At 47.8% G+C, this 16,736-nt stretch overlaps 2 protein-coding genes and 1 pseudogene across 5 annotated transcripts in view; 1 reads left to right on the top strand and 2 right to left on the bottom strand.

Moving 5' to 3' along the window:
- Positions 1–6,028, bottom strand: part of Rsph14 (radial spoke head 14 homolog) — an 85,649-nt gene extending 79,621 nt beyond the window's left edge. Inside the window, exons 1-3 of the mRNA XM_004636331.2 lie at positions 5,980–6,028; positions 3,892–4,135; positions 2,783–2,885 (exon numbers count right to left, since the gene is read on the bottom strand). Coding sequence (XP_004636388.1) covers positions 2,783–2,885; positions 3,892–4,090 — 302 coding nt within the window. The 5' untranslated portion in view covers positions 4,091–4,135; positions 5,980–6,028. The remainder of the gene's footprint in view (positions 1–2,782; positions 2,886–3,891; positions 4,136–5,979) is intronic.
- An 870-nt stretch (positions 6,029–6,898) lies between these two features.
- Positions 6,899–7,231, bottom strand: LOC101584569 (annotated as a pseudogene).
- A 2,548-nt stretch (positions 7,232–9,779) lies between these two features.
- Positions 9,780–16,736, top strand: part of Rab36 (RAB36, member RAS oncogene family) — a 15,143-nt gene continuing 8,186 nt past the window's right edge. For 2 of the 4 annotated variants that reach the window (XR_002822165.1, XM_023721007.1), the window contains exons 1-4: positions 9,781–9,977; positions 11,061–11,141; positions 13,266–13,357; positions 15,938–16,003. Coding sequence is in view for 3 of the 4 variants with exons in the window: in XM_023721007.1 (XP_023576775.1) it covers positions 11,073–11,141; positions 13,266–13,357; positions 15,938–16,003 (227 nt within the window). In the remaining variant the exon portion in view is untranslated. Of the gene's footprint in view, positions 9,978–11,060; positions 11,142–13,265; positions 13,358–15,937; positions 16,004–16,736 lie in introns of all 4 variants that reach the window. The other 2 variants (XM_023721008.1, XM_023721006.1) reach the window with 2 other exon arrangements.

Genomic DNA, 16,736 nt, shown 5'->3' with positions numbered 1-16,736 from the left:
CTTGCCAGGGAAGCATTTATTCCACTAAGCTATCTTCCCGGCCCCTTACTTTGTATTTTGAGATAGGGTCTCACTAAATTGCCCAGGCTAGGCTGCAATCTGCAATTGTTGGGCCTCAGCTTCTCACAGTGTTGGGATTATAATTCTTTGCCTCCATATCTCTGGCCCTAAGGCTATTTGCTTATTTTCAGCTGTTTTGTTTGAAATAGGATGCTGCTGTGTTGCCCAGGCTTGTCTTAAACTCCTGAGTTCAAAGAACTATCCTGTCTCTGTCTCCTGAGTAGCTGGGACTATAAGAGTGTACTATCATACCTGGCCCTCCTAAAGTTTGGTTGGTTCGGTTCTGTTTGATTTGCTTTTCATTATTGGATATTTAAACCAGGTATGGTGGTGCACACCTGTAATCCCTGCACTCCGAACTCTGAGGCAGGAGGAGCACTACAAGTTTGAGACCAGCCTGGGCTACAAAGTGAGCGCAAGGCCAGCCTGAACTGCATAGTGAGACCCTGTCTCAAAAAGACCAAAAAAGAAAAACATTATTGGGGATTGAATCTAAAGCTTTGGCTTTGAACTATAGCATCAGCCCTTTTTATGATTTATTTTGAGACAGCATCTCATTAAGTCACCCAAGCTGGGGTCAATCTTGCAATCCTCCTGCCTCAGCTCCATTATCCCCAAGGATTGACTGACCGATTGATTGATTGATTGATTGATTGATTATATATTTAGTACAGGGTCTACAGGGTCTTACTACACAGATTGGACCCGTAGTGATTCTCCTGTTTTCAGCCTCCCGAGCACTGGGATTATAGGCACATGCCACCTAGGCCCAGTCTCAGTTACCTCTCAGCACCCCTGCCGGGGGTGGGGGGCAGCATGGCAAGCTGGGGATGGAACCCCGGGTAACTGTGCCTGTGTCAGCAGGTGCTTTAGTCCCCTGAGCTATCTGGCAGCCTTTCCTCAAGGTTTTAAAGCATGTTTCTGGGGTTATTTCAGATAATCAAATGAGACTTGGATCACAATGCTCAGCCCAGAAGCCAGGCAAAGGTGGTGCACACTTAGGGAGGCTGAGACAGGAGAATTCACAAGTTGGGGTCCCACCTGGATAACTTACTAAGATCCTTCCTCAAAATTAGGAAAATACTATTAACAAAAACAAAGACGACTGGGCTGGCCAAATAGCTCAGCGGATTAAAGCACCTGCAAGCAGGTGCAGGGGCCAGGGATTCAATCCCTTGACCTGCCTCACTGGCCCCACCCCTGAGACGCGCTGAGATGACAATTGAGACTGGGCATGGTGGCGTGCGCCTGTAATCCCAGTCTTGGGAGGCTGTAAACAGGCGGATCACTATGAGTGCCATCTAGTAGTGAGACCCTGAGCACCCTGTAGACCCTTCCCTGAAATAAAAAATAAAAGGGACTGAGGTCATAGCTCAGTAGTGAGACAACACTGGTTTCAATCCCCAGTACTGGGGAGGGGGTGGAGAAAAAGAGGATCATCCAGGTCACAGAGCAGGAAGCATGCCCCCCACAGGACAGGCCCACCTCATTCTAAGAGATGCAGGCTGTGAGCTAACGTGCCAGCTGTGGCATTGCCCCCCACTCAGAGCACCTCATCAGACCAGGGCTGCACATGGGCTGAAGCAGGTACCAAGGAGGACAGCAAGGCTCTGAGAACATGGGGAGCACCGGGACCCTGTGACTTGATCTGAAGCGTCTCTCGATGGTGCTTGTCTTTTACCTTGCTCTTCGAGTTGTCCTTGCCTACTGGGCAGGGGTCTCCTTTCTACAGGAGACTGGAGAAAAAACTTGAATTAGTGATCCCAGGTGAAAAGAGTGAATTGACCTACTATGGGAAGCACTTCCAGTAATCCCTATCCCCTGCTGCCACGCCATCCCCTAAGTGCTAGGTGAAATAGGGCTTAAGGGTAAAATGCAAAGCTTTACCCAGGAAAGGATATTTAAAAGGAAAGCAAAAGAACCTCAGCATGTTGAGCAAAAGGTGAGACTACCAGCCCAGCCCAGATGCATGCTTGAGGCTGATGTTTTAACACCTTCACAGGGGTGAAAGCCAAAGCCATAGACCCTGCAGAGATCTGGGACAGGGAACTTGGCTCCCCTTAAAAGGCTAAGAAAAGGCAAAATTGTTGCAGATATGGGCTATGAACTTGTTTTTTGTTGGTTTTGTTTGGTTTTGTTTTGTTTTGTTTTGTTTTGTTTTGGAGACAGGGTCTCTATGCAGTTTGGGCTGGCCTTGTACTCACTTTTGTAGCCCCCTGGCTGGTCTCCAACTCACAAAGATCCTCCTGGCTCAACCTCCCAAGTGCTGGGTACAGGCATGGGCCACCATGCCCAGTTCCAGGGCTGCACAGTGGGCGCCCACATCCGGGGCTGAGACGGCACGCCCAGGCATCACGGGCCAGGACCGCACAGCATGTGGGGCCAGGGATCAAGCTCAGGTCCTTGCGCTTGTTGCCAGGTAGGCATTTATGCCTCGGAGCTATCTTTCTGGCCCCAATATGAACTTTCTTTCCACCTTCAAACTGGGAAGCCCAGAGTTAGAAGCTTACACAAAAATTAGTGTGGAACAGAGGGTTCTACGAGGCTCCCACAGAGGCAATCAAAACCACCCCACAGAGGGGTTTATTCCGACCAGACACAAGTCCCACTGAAGACCAGCGTACAGACAGAATTTCAGAGCATTCAAGAGCATTTGAGGACATCCACACAGAAGAGGAGCGTGGCTGCCAAGCGTGACAGAGAGGGCTGCCCAGCTGCCCACCTGCCCATGTTATGGGTCGCCATGATGCGGAGTGCCTCGGTGGCCTTTATCCGAACCAGGGTATCACTATCCTTCAGCAACGCTGTCAGACTCTCCAGACAACCTACAAGGCAAAGAAAGAAAAAAGGCCTTTAATATTTTCCAGTCCCAGAAAATAACTAATTGACCCAGAAGTCAGTATGTGAGCAGATGTTGGGCAATAAGAAAGTACCATGGGTTTTCTTGTTTGGAGAGCTAGGGAATTGTGTTCATTATACAGTACTTGGAAGCTACTGCAGGGACACACACCCTAAGAGCATCTCATCTAATCCCCTTCACTATACACCTTGAATGCTTTCTACTAGCTCCTTTTTATTTATTTATTTTTTTTCGGTACCAGGGATTGAACTCAGGACCCTGTGCTTGCCAGGCAGGCACTTATTCTACTGAGCTATCTCCCTAGCCCCTAGCTTCTTCTTTTAAATAAAATGTCCTTTGATATTTCATTGACCCCAGGAGAGACATGTGGTTAAATTATTAACCCCGTCCTACACTGGTACCTTGACCTAGGTGAATAGTTACACCTAGGGATGCAAGATTTAACCTGTAGGACTCCTGCTTAATTTATCAATTAGGTAATCTCACACTCATGTCCGATCCCTTAAGGTCTTTTTTTTTCCCCCAGTACTGGAGGTTGAATCCACGGATGATCTATTATTGAGCTATAACCCCATCCCTGGACAATTTTTAATATGAGGCAGGGTCTCACTAAGTCGCTCAGGATGACCTCCAAGTTATAATCCTCCTCCCTCAGCCACCCACATAAGTGAGGTAACAGATCAGTGTTCATGGCTGAACACTGATCTTCTTATCTATAAGATAAGAAGATCAGTGTTCATGGCTGAACAGTGTTCATGGCTGAACACTGATCTTCTTATCTATAGGGTATGAATTTTTCCTCCCTTTCTGGTGCTCACCGTGAAGACTACAATAAGGAAAACACTGAAATTAGGGCACAGCTCACTCAAAGTCAGGCTCATCAAATAGCAATACTTATTGTGGAAGTTCCACCCAGTGTCTAAGCCATGCAAGAACCCCAGTCATGGTCACCCGGGCTACGATACTCTCACCTATGTTGATGGCCTGGTAGACATACTCAGGGTCGTGCATGAGGTCACAGAGGGCCATGAGGGCTTTCTGCCTTGTCTCCAGGTCCTCTGACTGCAGCTCCTTGTTCAGATTGGGCAGGGCCCAACAGCCATAGGCAATGTCAGCCTGGGTGGGATTGATGTTCGGAGGCAGGTACATGGAGATACGAGCATGCGCCATCGTTCCTTTTCAAAGGGCTTTCAAAATTAAGCTTTGCAGAGACCACTGATTAAAAGAATCCAAGAAGCTGTTGTTATTACTACTGTAATTTACAAGCTACTTTTTATCTGAACCTCAAAAGTGTGAGGGCAGGTAGATAGGCATTTTTATGCCTATCTTACAGATGAACAGAGTCTGAGAATAATAAAGAAAGAGATTTGTGTAAGGTCACAGTGAAGGTTAAATAGCAGCTCAAATTCCAAACCTCAAGACTTCTCCCATGCAATAGTCCTTTTGTTTTAAATTTTATTTAATTTTTATTTATTTATCATCATTATTATTATTATTTTATGTATTCAGTACAAGGTCTCACTGTGCAGCTCAGACTCGTAGTGATCTTCCTGTTCTCAGCCTCCCCAGCACTGAGATTATAGGTGTGCACCTGAGCCGGTTTCAGTGACTGACTCAGCATGCCTGGGGGGGTGGGGCCCGTGCGACATGCAGTACTGGGGATCGAACCCTGGTCCCTGTGCTTGCCTAAACAGGCACTTAGTCCACTGATCTATCTCGCCAGCCCTGCAATAGTTCTTAATAACAGAAGGAACCACTGCAGTACTTTACAGGCTGGGGCCGCAGTCACTGGCACTGAAATGACAAAACAGATCAAACAAGTAAACATCAGCATAATCTCTCCACATGGTGCTTATTTGGTACCAGCAATAATTAGTACCTAATTCACCTACACAAGCCAGACCTAGTGCCTCATGCTTGTAATCTCAGCCCTCGAGCAAGGTGAGGTTGGGTGACTCCAAATTGGGAGCACAGTGTGGGCAATTTAGTGAGTTGGTGATACCCTGTCCCAAAATTTAAAAATAAAATTAAGGGTCAGCCAAATAGCTCAGTGGATTAAACTGCCTGCTTAGGCAGATGCAGCAGCCAGGAGTTTGTACCTGTAATCCCAGCTTGGGAGGTTTTAAACATGAGGATCACTACGAGTCTGATCTATGCAGTGAGACCCTGTGCACCCTACATACCCTGTCTTAAATACAATAAATAAATAAATAAATAAATAAATAAATAAATAAATGGGATAGGGATGTAATTCAATGCAAAGGCCCTGAGTTTAATCCCAGGAACCAACAAAATTAAACACCTACACTATAAGGAGAGGACTTGTATTATCTGTAATTGACAAATGAGAAAACTGAGGTTAAAATCTTGCTAGATGTCACCCCGTTGGTAAGGCTAGGAGTCATTGTTCAAATCCAGCCCTAGCTAGCTCATTCACTTGTCAAAGACCCACATTCAGATGCTCAGGACACATCATCAGAAAGGATTTAAGGTTAAAGTATGACCTGGGGTTTCTGCCACGTTCACAACAAGCAGCTGTAGGCATGGTGGCCTACTGCTGACTGCAGGGCCACGACACGGGTGGCCCTTGACAAGTTACTTCCTCCATCTGTGATTTTTGTAGCTGCAAAAGGAGGTAATAATAGTACTCCTTGTCACCCTTCCAGTGTAGTCCTATTAACTGATACCCATGACCTGGCTCGCCTGAGCCTGAGCTAGGCTGGCTGTGATTATTACGATCATTGTAATTGCATTTAGTCACATGGACAGAAATCTCCCCAATAAAAAGTGAACCAGATTCTGAGACTGGCCACCAGACAAGGAGAGAAGAAAGGCTGGGCTGGGAAGGACCCTGCCATATCTAATCTGAGTCCCCTTCTTGGAGACTCAGGCATAGCAACAGGGGCCCGCCCTCCTCCAAAGGGTGCGCTGAGGGAGTACACCCACAAAAGAAAAGGTGTGTCCTGGGGTCTGAGGACGTTGGGCCCCTGTGAGTGAGACTGGGTAGGTCAGGGAGCGCCCCTGATTCCCAGGCCCCTCACCCACCGCCACCACCTCACCTGCCTCAGCGCGGTCTCCTAAACCAGCCGGCTAGTTGCCAGGCAACTCCCCAGCGTCTGAAGCGCCCAGGTCAACTCACACGGAAACCACTGCGCAGGCGCGAGCGCCCAGGAGGCGAGGCCGGTTGCAAAGTGGAACGACAGTATTTTACAGGTTTATTGTGGAAGAACAAAGGCTGCTCAGCTTTGTTCAACGTAAGAAAAGAAAGCGATTTCTTTATCTCTTTTTCTGTACTGGGCATCTGCATGCCTTTGATCATGAGACACAGCCTCTGCAGTTTGAGGATAGCAATCTCAAGAGATTCTGTCCTTCCTCCAAATCACACATACCTGACCTAGGACTGCCTAGCCCCGGCCCACGCCCCTGGCTCTGCAAATCGACCACCTAGTAATGACAAAGATCAACTCCTACAGTGGGCCAAATACACCCGTGGCTAGTAGTTGTTCGCAAGCGCAAGACAGACCCAGCCACCACCTGCTTAAAACACTCGGGTGGCTTCTCGTTGGACTTAAGCCTGAGTCCCTACTGCTACACACACACACACACACACACACACACACACGCCAAGCTTATGCCCAAGTCCGTAAGAGTTAGTTTCTTCCAACCATGGTGGACTCACCCAATTGTCCCATTGGTACACACCCTTCTCTCAACTCTCTAATTACTCTTCCCTGCCTGGGGGCTGGGGATTGAACCCAGGGCCTGAGCTATACTAGCCGACCATTCTATCACTGAGCTACCACCACAGCCCTCCATTTACTTCTTTTTTTTTTTTTTTTTTTTTTTTTTTTTTTTTGTAAAGACTGCTTTATTGGTGACAATTAGTACAAGTCGATAAATATTGATCCCCAACGAAAAGCTCAGTTATTTATCATATTACTGATCCAGAGAGCCAACTGGAGCTGAGCCACGTAATTACTGAACTGCCTGAAATCATTCCGGCTTCTTGGGAAACGATGCCATAGCCAGCTGGTATATGGCATACACGGTTCCACCCACTGTGAGAATCATAGTGGCTCTACACAAGAGGGCATCAGCTACCCCACCCTTTAGATGCATTGGAATTCCATTGTCCTCCCGAAAAAGCTTCTGTTTCTGTGGAACTTTATTTTCAAAATGCCTGCGTGCAGCAGTGCTGATGGTCCTCTGAGAAAGCTGCCGGAGAGCCAGCAGACTCCGCAGCATCTTGCCGGTTACAGCGCGCCAGCCGGGACGCCCGACCACCAGGAACAGAAGCCGCCAGGGCCGGAACCGGAAACCCCTCCATTTACATCTGAGACATCCAGAACGCTCTAACTTCTCTGAGGGTAGAGACTGTGTCAGTTTATTTTTTCTTTGCCTTCACACTGCCAGGCATATATACCAGGAGGCTTTTGGTTAGTGTCAAACAAATGATGCGTTAATAGATTTCGATAGAATTTTACAACCTAAAAGCATTTACTATCCCAAGTGATCTTCACAAGAAACCTTTGAAGAAGGGCCCACCGAATAGTTTAGCGGATTAAAGCGCCTACTATACGGGCCCCGCCCCCAGGGCGAGGGAGACTGGGCGAGGGGGCGCACTCTTGTAATCCCAGCTCTTGGGAGGCTGTAAACAGGCAGATCACTAGGAGTCCGATCTAGTAGTAAGACCCTGAACACCCTGTAGACCCTTCCCTAAAACACAAAAAATAAAAACAAAAAGAAACCTTTGAAAAAGATAGCCATTTTATAGCCAGTAAAGTAGAGTGAGCTGCGGAAAGTAGAGCAGCTCACCTAAATTCACCTTCTAAGCCTAAGACCTTAGCAGTAAATGCATTAATAAAGGCATCAAACCTCAGCCTCTAACACATTTCACCCTGAATTGAAGAATGCTTATATCTGTGTACCAAGAATCCAAATTGCCATGCTGAGATCTGCCTTCTCTTGCTGTTTCTCAAAGGATCAAGTTCTGAAGGGTTTCTCCAAGCCACAGCAATCTAATGTTTTAAGGAAGTGAATGTGAAGAATACTGAATTGGGAGTCAAAAAAATAAGGATCTCAGCTAGGCACGGAGGCGCAAACCTCTAACTCCCAGCACTGGGAAGGCTGAGGCAGAAGGATCGCTATGAGCTCGAGGCAAACCTGAATTGCATAGCAAAACTATGTCTCAAAAAAAGAAAGAAAGAAAGAAAGAAAGAAAGAAAGAAAGAAAGAAGAAAAAGAAAGAAAAGAAAGAGGTTTCAATTGTAGTTCTAACTCACTAGACAAATCTCATTGAGTGTGTGTCATAGTTTGTTCAAAAAGGGAGAGCTGAATTAAATTGGTTCTCAAAGCTGGGAACTCTGGAACTTTCTAAATCTGGTTATGAAAATAGGGGGTTCTGGAGACCACCTAGACCCATGCACACCTCCCTTTCCAAAAAGTAACTAACTCATAGAGCTCAGTGATTAGAGTCGGGACCAATTTTAACATCCACTAATCAAGGAAATTAATGTTTCAGCGTGAGCTCTAGAAGCCAGGCATGTGATTTTTCAGAGCGCAGTGGATTCAGAATTACTCTCTAAGGTCAGTTGATGGAGGACACAAGGTGACCATCCCTCACCAAGGCAGGATCCTTGACTCTGACCAAACACCAATATGGTATTATTGACTTGTAGTACACCAGCAGCTCAGTTCTTATCTCGTGATTACTACCCACTCCTCCAGTCCAAGGTGATAGCCACAAAGAATAGCTTCAGAGCTCAGAACATATGAGAACTTCTACTGTAACGTCATGTAACTTAGTAGTGTCCCAAATTTTCTGATCAAGGAGATTATGGGGCCAAAGAGGAAAGTGATCGGTGATGTAGAGTGTGCCTAAGGAGAGTCACCTGGAGAGAAAACATTCTCTCAGGCTTTCACAGAGAGCACATTGGCCAAGCAATGGCCGTGACTCATCCACATGGCTGACACTGACAAAGGATCTACAATCTGAGATACAGGGTATCAGGATAAATCCTGAGGGGATTTCACTGACCTTATCAGATCCAAAAGCTACAACACTTGTTGCATAGGTCTTGCTTTATCTTGGTCTTAACCATCCAGCAGAAAAGTATAAAAATAAAGTATAAGAAGTAAAGGAGGGGCTGGGGAGATAGCTAAGTTGAATAAGCGCCTGCCTGGCAAGCACCAGGGCCTGAGTTCAATCCCCAGCTCCACAAAAAAAAAAAGAAGAAGAAGAAGTAAAGGCATACAGTTATGTTGAGCTGTAGGGGACTCAGGTCAACAATTTCTGACACTGCCAGTCAAGAGGAAGACCCAATACTATTATGGGTTACTGGACTCTTTTAGAATATTTTGCTGAGTTTACACACCTATAATATTCAAATGACGGAACTAAACAAAAAAGGGGATACAGATGAATATCCATTTTGTATCTGATAATTCAAAATGGTTAGGATAGATATATAGTTACATTCTCTTAATGAATAAAGGAATTTGTTGTAGTAATGTTTGTAAATAGGATATCATGTCTGCATCTTGTACAGCAAACAACCACTACGAAGAGAGTATGCAATGTGTTAATTATTGTGTCATACCAATTTGGTTTGAAACTGTCTCGTTGCTATTTGTCTCTCAATAAAATTATGGGAAAAAAAAAAAAAAAGAATAGCTTCAGAGAACCTCTCTATGGTCAGAGACACCCAGACCCCTGCTCGGGAGTACAGCTCCACCCACTGGGCTTCCTGGTCCCGCCCACTGCCCGCCTAGCAAGCAACACCCTCGTTGCCATGGTGATCTCCTGCTATGCTGCAGCGTCCGGAAGTCTCTTCTCTGGCTACGGAGCCAAGACCCTTGGGACGCTCTCGTTGCTATGGTGATCCCTTGTGCAAAGTGCGTGCGGAACTCCTTCCAAAGTCAGTCCAGCCCACATCCCGCCCCCAGAGTCTGGATTCGTCGAACGCCCCCGCGGTCCCTTGTGGCCACGTTGCCGTGGTGATTCTGCACCGCTCTACAGCGCTAGGCCGCGCGGAGCCTTCGAGCCTTCGCTGGCGTGGTAAGTGCGTCCACCCGCCTTCTCTGCCCGCCCCAGTGCAGGCCTAATGCAGAGGCTATAGTCGCAAGGGTACCTTGTCCCCTGCCCGACTACTAGTGCCAAAACCTGAATACAGCGTACAGCCCCGGATTTCCTCATTCTTGAGCACCCAATCTGTGCCAGGCCCGTACTGGTCCAGGAACTTGGTCAGGTCCGGGGGCGGGGGGGTGACACCAAGTGGCCTTGATCAGGACCATTACCGGGGGAGGGAAGGCTGGACATGAAAAGAATACGGAGGGATGTTGAATAAGCTTGAGGAGACGGGCGGGGTGAGAAGGCGGGAAAAGCCTGAAACGTAAGGCCCCCACGTGACAATTCAAAGTCGGCCTCCCTCCTGCTTAGACATTTGGGAGAGCCCTGTCTTCAGATTCCCAGGCAGGGCGGAGCAGCGCCCTGCACCCAATGCCACCTGCACAGTAAAAGAGGTGCCTGACTTTCTGTCTCCGGATCAGCAGTCCTCTAACTCTTATCAAGAGAGAAAATGAGACTTTTAAGTTCAAGAGTCTTTTTTTTTTTTTTAATGTGTGTGTTGGTCAGCTCAGCTCACCAGGGGGCGGGGCTGGTGTAGCATGTGGTGCCCGGGATGGAGCTGTGGTCCCTAGGCTTGCCTAGCTTGCCTAAGCAGGCACTTTAGGCCACTGAGCTATCTCACCAGCCCAAGGTTGGTTTTATATACAGAAAAAGACTAAGGAAAACAGAAACAGAATGAAAAGCAGAATGATTGTTTCAAAGTCACTTACAGATTTAAAACAAATGGTATTTTTCATCACGCTGGTTCAGGTAAACTGGGTTGGTTTGCTTTTGATTGAACGCTGTGAACCTTGTGGGGTTTTGTTTTGTGTGTGTGTGTGTGTGTGTGTGTGTGTGTGTGTGTGTGTGTGTTTTAACTGGCCCAATTCAGAGTCCAGTTCAATCATGTGACACCTAGCCTGAGTGATTCTGGCTTGATCTGGTCTGTTGGACCTAATGTAGTAGGCTCATCCAAATCAGCAGCCAACTCTAAATTGAATTTAACTTTCCCTTTTTCTCTCATTGGCTGCGCAGGACACTGGTAAAATGAGATCCTCCCTGATGCCTTTGGGGCCACCTGTGAGCCGGGACCGCATCATTGACACCTTTCCTAAGGTAGCGCTCCTATGGTACCCCCCCTTTATTTGTACTGTTTTCATGATCTTGGGATCATATCCAGCTTTCGCAGCCTACCATCACCCCCAGAAATGAAGCAAGTGAGGCTGGGGGTGTAGCTCAGTGACACAGCACCGACCTGGCAAGCACAAGGTTGAGAGTTCGATTTCTGATACCAAAAAAAGAAATAAAGGAGGTGAATCAGGTCTGTCTTCTTGAGAAGCTAGAAGACTGGGTCTTGGCGTGTCCAAATAGGCCAGTGGTAAGACAAAGCGGCAGCATGGCAAGTCAATCAGAGGGTCCTGGGCGTGAATCCTGATTCTGTCGTTAAGTTCCATAACCAGTGGTGAGTCACTCACTCTTAGAACCTAGCAGATACTGCTTCTCACACTGTCTCCCTGGCTGATTAAAAACAGGAGCCTCCTCGGAGTTGTGTGCAGTTACTGTCCCATTGTTATTACCGTTAGCAAAACAGCCCTCCAGGAGCTAGAAGGATAGCTCAGTGATAGGGTACTTGCAGAGCATGTACCTGGCCCAAACACCACAAAAAAATGAATAAATAAAAGAAAAATTAAACTCACAGCACTCCAATTTCTAGACCTCAAATCAGGGACTTTCTAGAACCCTTTGCCATAGTGCTAAAAAAAAAAAATCACAGCTCCCTTCTGTCTTTAGTGAAATCCAGTATTGACTGCATCCGGGAATGCAAATCAGTATGACCTCTCTTAGTGACTGTGAAATTATATTTACCAACATTGCCAGTGTCTCTGCCCGCTGATACAGCCGTTCCATTTCTAGACATTTACTCTGCAGATACCCAGGAAGGGGTGGAAAATGTGCACAGGACCAGGTATTACAGCAGTTCATGAGTGCAGGTCAGACATGTCACTGTCCTCAGAGAAGGGTCTGATTGAAGAGGTAATGCTACTTCCTGACATGGACGGAGGCAGAATGAGGTAGCTCCTCTGGTGCCAATGAGGGCCGAAGTGAATTGGTAGGTAAAACACAAGGGGTGGAGATGTGTGTCCTGAGCTGGGTATAGTACGCTCTTATGTGTATAAAAAAGATGAGCTGGGGATGTAGCTCAGTAGTAAAGTACATACTTAACATGCACAAGTGGGCTTTGTCTGTGGTACTGTAAAAAAGAAGAAATGTCTGTGTTGTTAATACATGCATAAAATATTTCTGAAGGTTACTTAAGACCCTGTTGTCAGTAGATGCCTACATTGGCTTAGGACAGTCGTGTAGGAAGACCTATCCACCCAATGTCTTTTGGATTTTGTGCCCAGATTGGGAAGGAAGAAGAATGTAGCTGTAGGCTCTGGGTGTTTGGGGTCTTCAGCCATTCCCTCTTATCCTCCTACTGAGTTCCTTCTCTATACACTCATGGGGAGGGTCTTAGTGCCTCAGACCTGTGAATAATTCTCGCACGTTTTCCCTTACAACACAACTCACGCCATTGTCTTTCCTGTAGAGCTTGACAGCCCTAACAAGGCTGATAGGTGGTGATATTTTATGAGCTAGAGGAAGGGAAGCACAACTGGCACAAAATAGTCCACGTCTTTCGGACAAAGGACACCATTTACAGAGCAGGATAGCAAGGCTCAAAGAGATAGAGAAAATCATTGAGGTCAGCTAGCCCAGCTTTGTGGAGCTAGAATTGGCCAGGCTGAGCCTGGCTCTAAAACTCCCTACTCCAGGGAGGCAGCCTGGAGATCCCTCTTGTTTTCACAGAAAGTGGGATACTGTCCTTCCTGTCTACAGTCATCAGAGAATCACAGGCCAGTGTTAGCCACATCTGCCCTGCACTCCAGAGCCAGACAACTTCAGACTAGGAATTCTCAGTGAGATCCACTGAGTCCACCTTGTACCACCCTAGGCAAATTCTTCCCTGCACTTTGTGTGCCTCAGTTTCCCTGTCTCTGAAGTTGGCTCTCATTATCTACCCTGTGGCCTGCAACATGACAGGAACCAGAATGCTAATGAGGCTGACAGCCTGGAGGCTCAGGAGAGAGGAGAGGCAGGAAGGTTGGGAAGTAGATCGCCACCACGGTTTCTGGCTTGGGTGACAGGGCTGGAGCTTTGCAGGAGGAGATGCCCACCTGTCTGTCTGTCTCTTTGTAGTGGTACACGCCTGACGCCTCCCTGCAGCTGAAGGAGCACTTCCACGGGCAGGTCAGCGCAGCTTGCGAGCGCAGGAACACCGGGACTGTTGGGTAAGCCTGCAGACCTGGGGGTGTGGGGGAGACATGGCCAGAAGGAACAATCAAAAGAATGCATGGATGAAAAATGAACAAATGAAACACACAGACCAGGCAGGTGCTGCCCAGGCCTGGGGCTTTTGTCTGGCTTGACATGACACACTCTGCCATGTGAACTTTTCCTTTTCTCGGAATGTCACCCGCAGGACTCCTGAGCCTGAGGTCTCAGAAAAGGTCTGTTTCCTCTGTCTGGAACATCTTTTTCAACTCCTTCTTGGGACCCCCGTGGGTCAGATCCTCTGAAAGCCTTCTTTAACCCGGGCCACCCCTGCTCGTAGCCTGAGCGGAGCAAGTGCCCTTCCTGCATGCTCCTGAGCCCAACACTTATGTCACAGAATCGTAGCTTTGCTGTCTGGATTCCTTGTAAGGCCAGGGCTTTCTCCTGCTTCTGCCCCAGCAGCACCCACCTGTCACCACTAGCACAGGGATTTTGCAATAGTCCCTTCTTTTAACAAACAGATCTGAGGGCTTGCTTTGTCCTTCAGCCTGAGGCACCCACAGTCTTACTCGGGAGCCCAGCTTAGAGGTTCCAAGGCTGCGTGAGGGAGGCAGAGCTCCTGTCAGAATTTTGGCTCCAGCACTCGTGCTCGTGGGGCTAGACTAATATCAGCGGGGGAGTGTGGTCCATCTCAGGGCTCCACATAGGTGATCTCCCTTGCCTCTTACTGGAGGTAGGGAAACTGAGGTACCAAGTGATAGGTTCTGGCCCTAGTGTGAATTGCTGAACCTTTATGGGGGTCGTCTAATATGGTTGAAGCCCTTAAAACAACAGCCCATCTTCCCCAAGACCACCTCCCCCTTCTCCACTCACTCCAGGGTACAGTCTCCTTTCACCCTTCCCACTGCCTCAGGGAAGACCCCCCCAATCAGCTCTTCAGGTATATCTAAACATCCCCCTCAAACTCCACCCCTGGCAAAAGGTCATAAAAGCCTCAGCCTCCCTTTGTTCAGCTCCAGAGAATCCTCATGGTCCCCAGATTCTCTCTATGTCCTTAAAGATAATAAAGCTCCTTTCCCTTTTTCCTTCTGCCTGTTTCTCTGCTGCGCTGGAGCCTGAAAAACCCTATCCCCAAGGCCCCCACTGTAAGACCCTGGCAGTACCCTTCCTTTTTCACCTGACAAAGAGAGTCAGGGCCAAGCTGCTGCAGGAGGTGTGGGCAGGCTGGGAGAGGTCTTCACAGATGTGTCGAGGTAAATGACAGGCCAGGACACCAGGTGATACAGAGGGATCCGCTTGTGGCTTGCACGCAGAACAAGTGCCTATCAGATGTTTGCCCAGGTTTGTTGCTTCAGTCATTGAGGTCCTTTGGTATGAGCTGGAGAAGTTATTTTTCTTCCAGCCCTGGGGATTGAACTCCAGACTACTAAACTACAACCCTAGCTTTTTTTTTTTTTTTTTTTTTTTTTCTTTAGAAAAATCCGAGACAAGCTCTCACTAAATTACCTGCACCGGCCTGAGCTTGCAATCCTCCTGCCTCACTCAGCCTTCTGAGTAGTTGGGATTACAGGCATGTGCCACCATCCTCCAGTCTGTAGAAAATCCAGAAGTGATATCAGCAATCCCAGAAATGCCAGTCCCCAGAGTGCAGGACACACATCCACAGGGTAAGGGGGGCAGCTGCTCCCAATGAGCAATGTCCCCAACAAGCCCAAGAACCTCAGAGGTGATTTGCTTTAAGCCCCAGCCCCAGCATACAGATCCTCACTTCTAAGCACAGCACACCTCTTGGCTAGTCAGGTCCCTAGAAACCCTTCCAAGCGTGCAGGGGACAGTGGCGTCATGGTCAAGGAGTATGTGCTTACAAGGAGCCCGGCTCACACAGGTGGACAGTCCAGGGATGCACATGTTTGTCATACATGATGTTTATATTTCTTGTGGGAAATGTACATAACGTATCTGAATCCCTTTTCTCGTCCCCTTCCCTTGCTTCTCCCTCTTCCTCCCATCCTTTGATCCCCTCCCCTCTTTTTTTGCTACATGTTTGCTCTGTGTCATCTCTACATTCCTTGTGGGGAGTGAGCACATACCTAACATGTCTTAATTCCTTTTTGCATTCCTCGTCCCTCTCCTCCTCCTTACCTCCACCTCTGGCTCCCCTTCCCCTATGAAGAAGCTCTCTCTCTCCCTAATTCTTATTATCTACAGTTTTACTTTTCTCTTTTATTTTTACTTGGGGTTTTCTCATGTAAGAGAAACCGCATGGTGTTTAAGCTTCTGTGTCTGATTTATTTCACCGAACATTATGATCTCTAGGCATGTACATTTTTGTACAAATAACTCCAGTTTATCCTTCTTCATGGCAGAGTAGTGCTTCACTGGGCGTGAATACCATATTTTCTTTATCCATTCATGTGTTGATGGCCATATAGACCACTTCTAATTCTAAGGTTTAGCTGTCATGAATTGTGCTGCTAGAGTAAAATCTAGGATGGAAGGGTAAGTCACCACAGAGAGCTCAGGGAAGCAAAGGCCGGTGTGTGCTAAAAATACTCTTGAAACCGAACTTCAGTGTGATGTAGCCATATTTCTTCCAGGCTCAAGCTGTCCAAGGTGGTGGTTGTCGGCGATCTCTATGTGGGGAAGACCAGTCTCATCCACAGGTATGCTCTGCTAGCCTCCTTCCCCCAGTCAGGTCAGCCACCCCTCGAAACACCAGCACCAGGTCGTCATACCTTCTGGGGAGACCCAGATAATATTTGTCATAGCGGGAACCAGGTGGATGCCAGGATGTGGGCCTCTGCCTCAGCCTGGTAGGAGCCAGATGGGAGAAGGGGCAAGATATCCAGGCGATGGTGGGATTGACCGACAGTGGGGACTCTCCGGAAACTGGCACTCATCACACTGTCCTCGTGGGGCCTCAGCTGGCCCCTCCACTGGTCTCCCTGGGAACAGACTCAGTTATTCTTACGGGGGGAGGCAAACTTGCAGTGTTTGCCTTCTGGGCTGTCACAGTCCATCTTCCCTTATTACCTTATTGGTGGCCCTGTGGCTGTGCTTTGGATAACTGTGCCCCCAGAGTTCGTGTGTTAAAGGTTTGGTCCCAGTGACGATACCATTAGGAGGTGGCAGACACTCTCAGCGATAGCACCTAGTAAGAGGTCTTTAGGTCACTGAGAGTGTGCCTTCGACGGGGACGGTGGCACTCTGCTGCTCCTTCCTTTTTGCTTTGTGGTCATGGCTTTATTCTGCTACATGCTACCACAATGATGGGCTGCCTTGCCGTAGGCCCAGAGACAGTCATGGACTGAAATCTCTTAACGCGGAGCACCAAAAACCTTTTCTCTCTCTCTCTCTCTCTCTCTCTCTCTCTCTCTCTCTCTCTCTCTCTCTCTC

Source organism: Octodon degus, unplaced genomic scaffold (genome assembly GCF_000260255.1).
Source record: "Octodon degus isolate 3935 unplaced genomic scaffold, OctDeg1.0 scaffold00079, whole genome shotgun sequence".
Lineage (NCBI taxonomy): Eukaryota > Metazoa > Chordata > Mammalia > Rodentia > Octodontidae > Octodon > Octodon degus.
The sequence above is the reverse complement of the archived record's forward strand: the minus strand, read 5'-3'. Positions and strand labels throughout refer to the sequence as shown.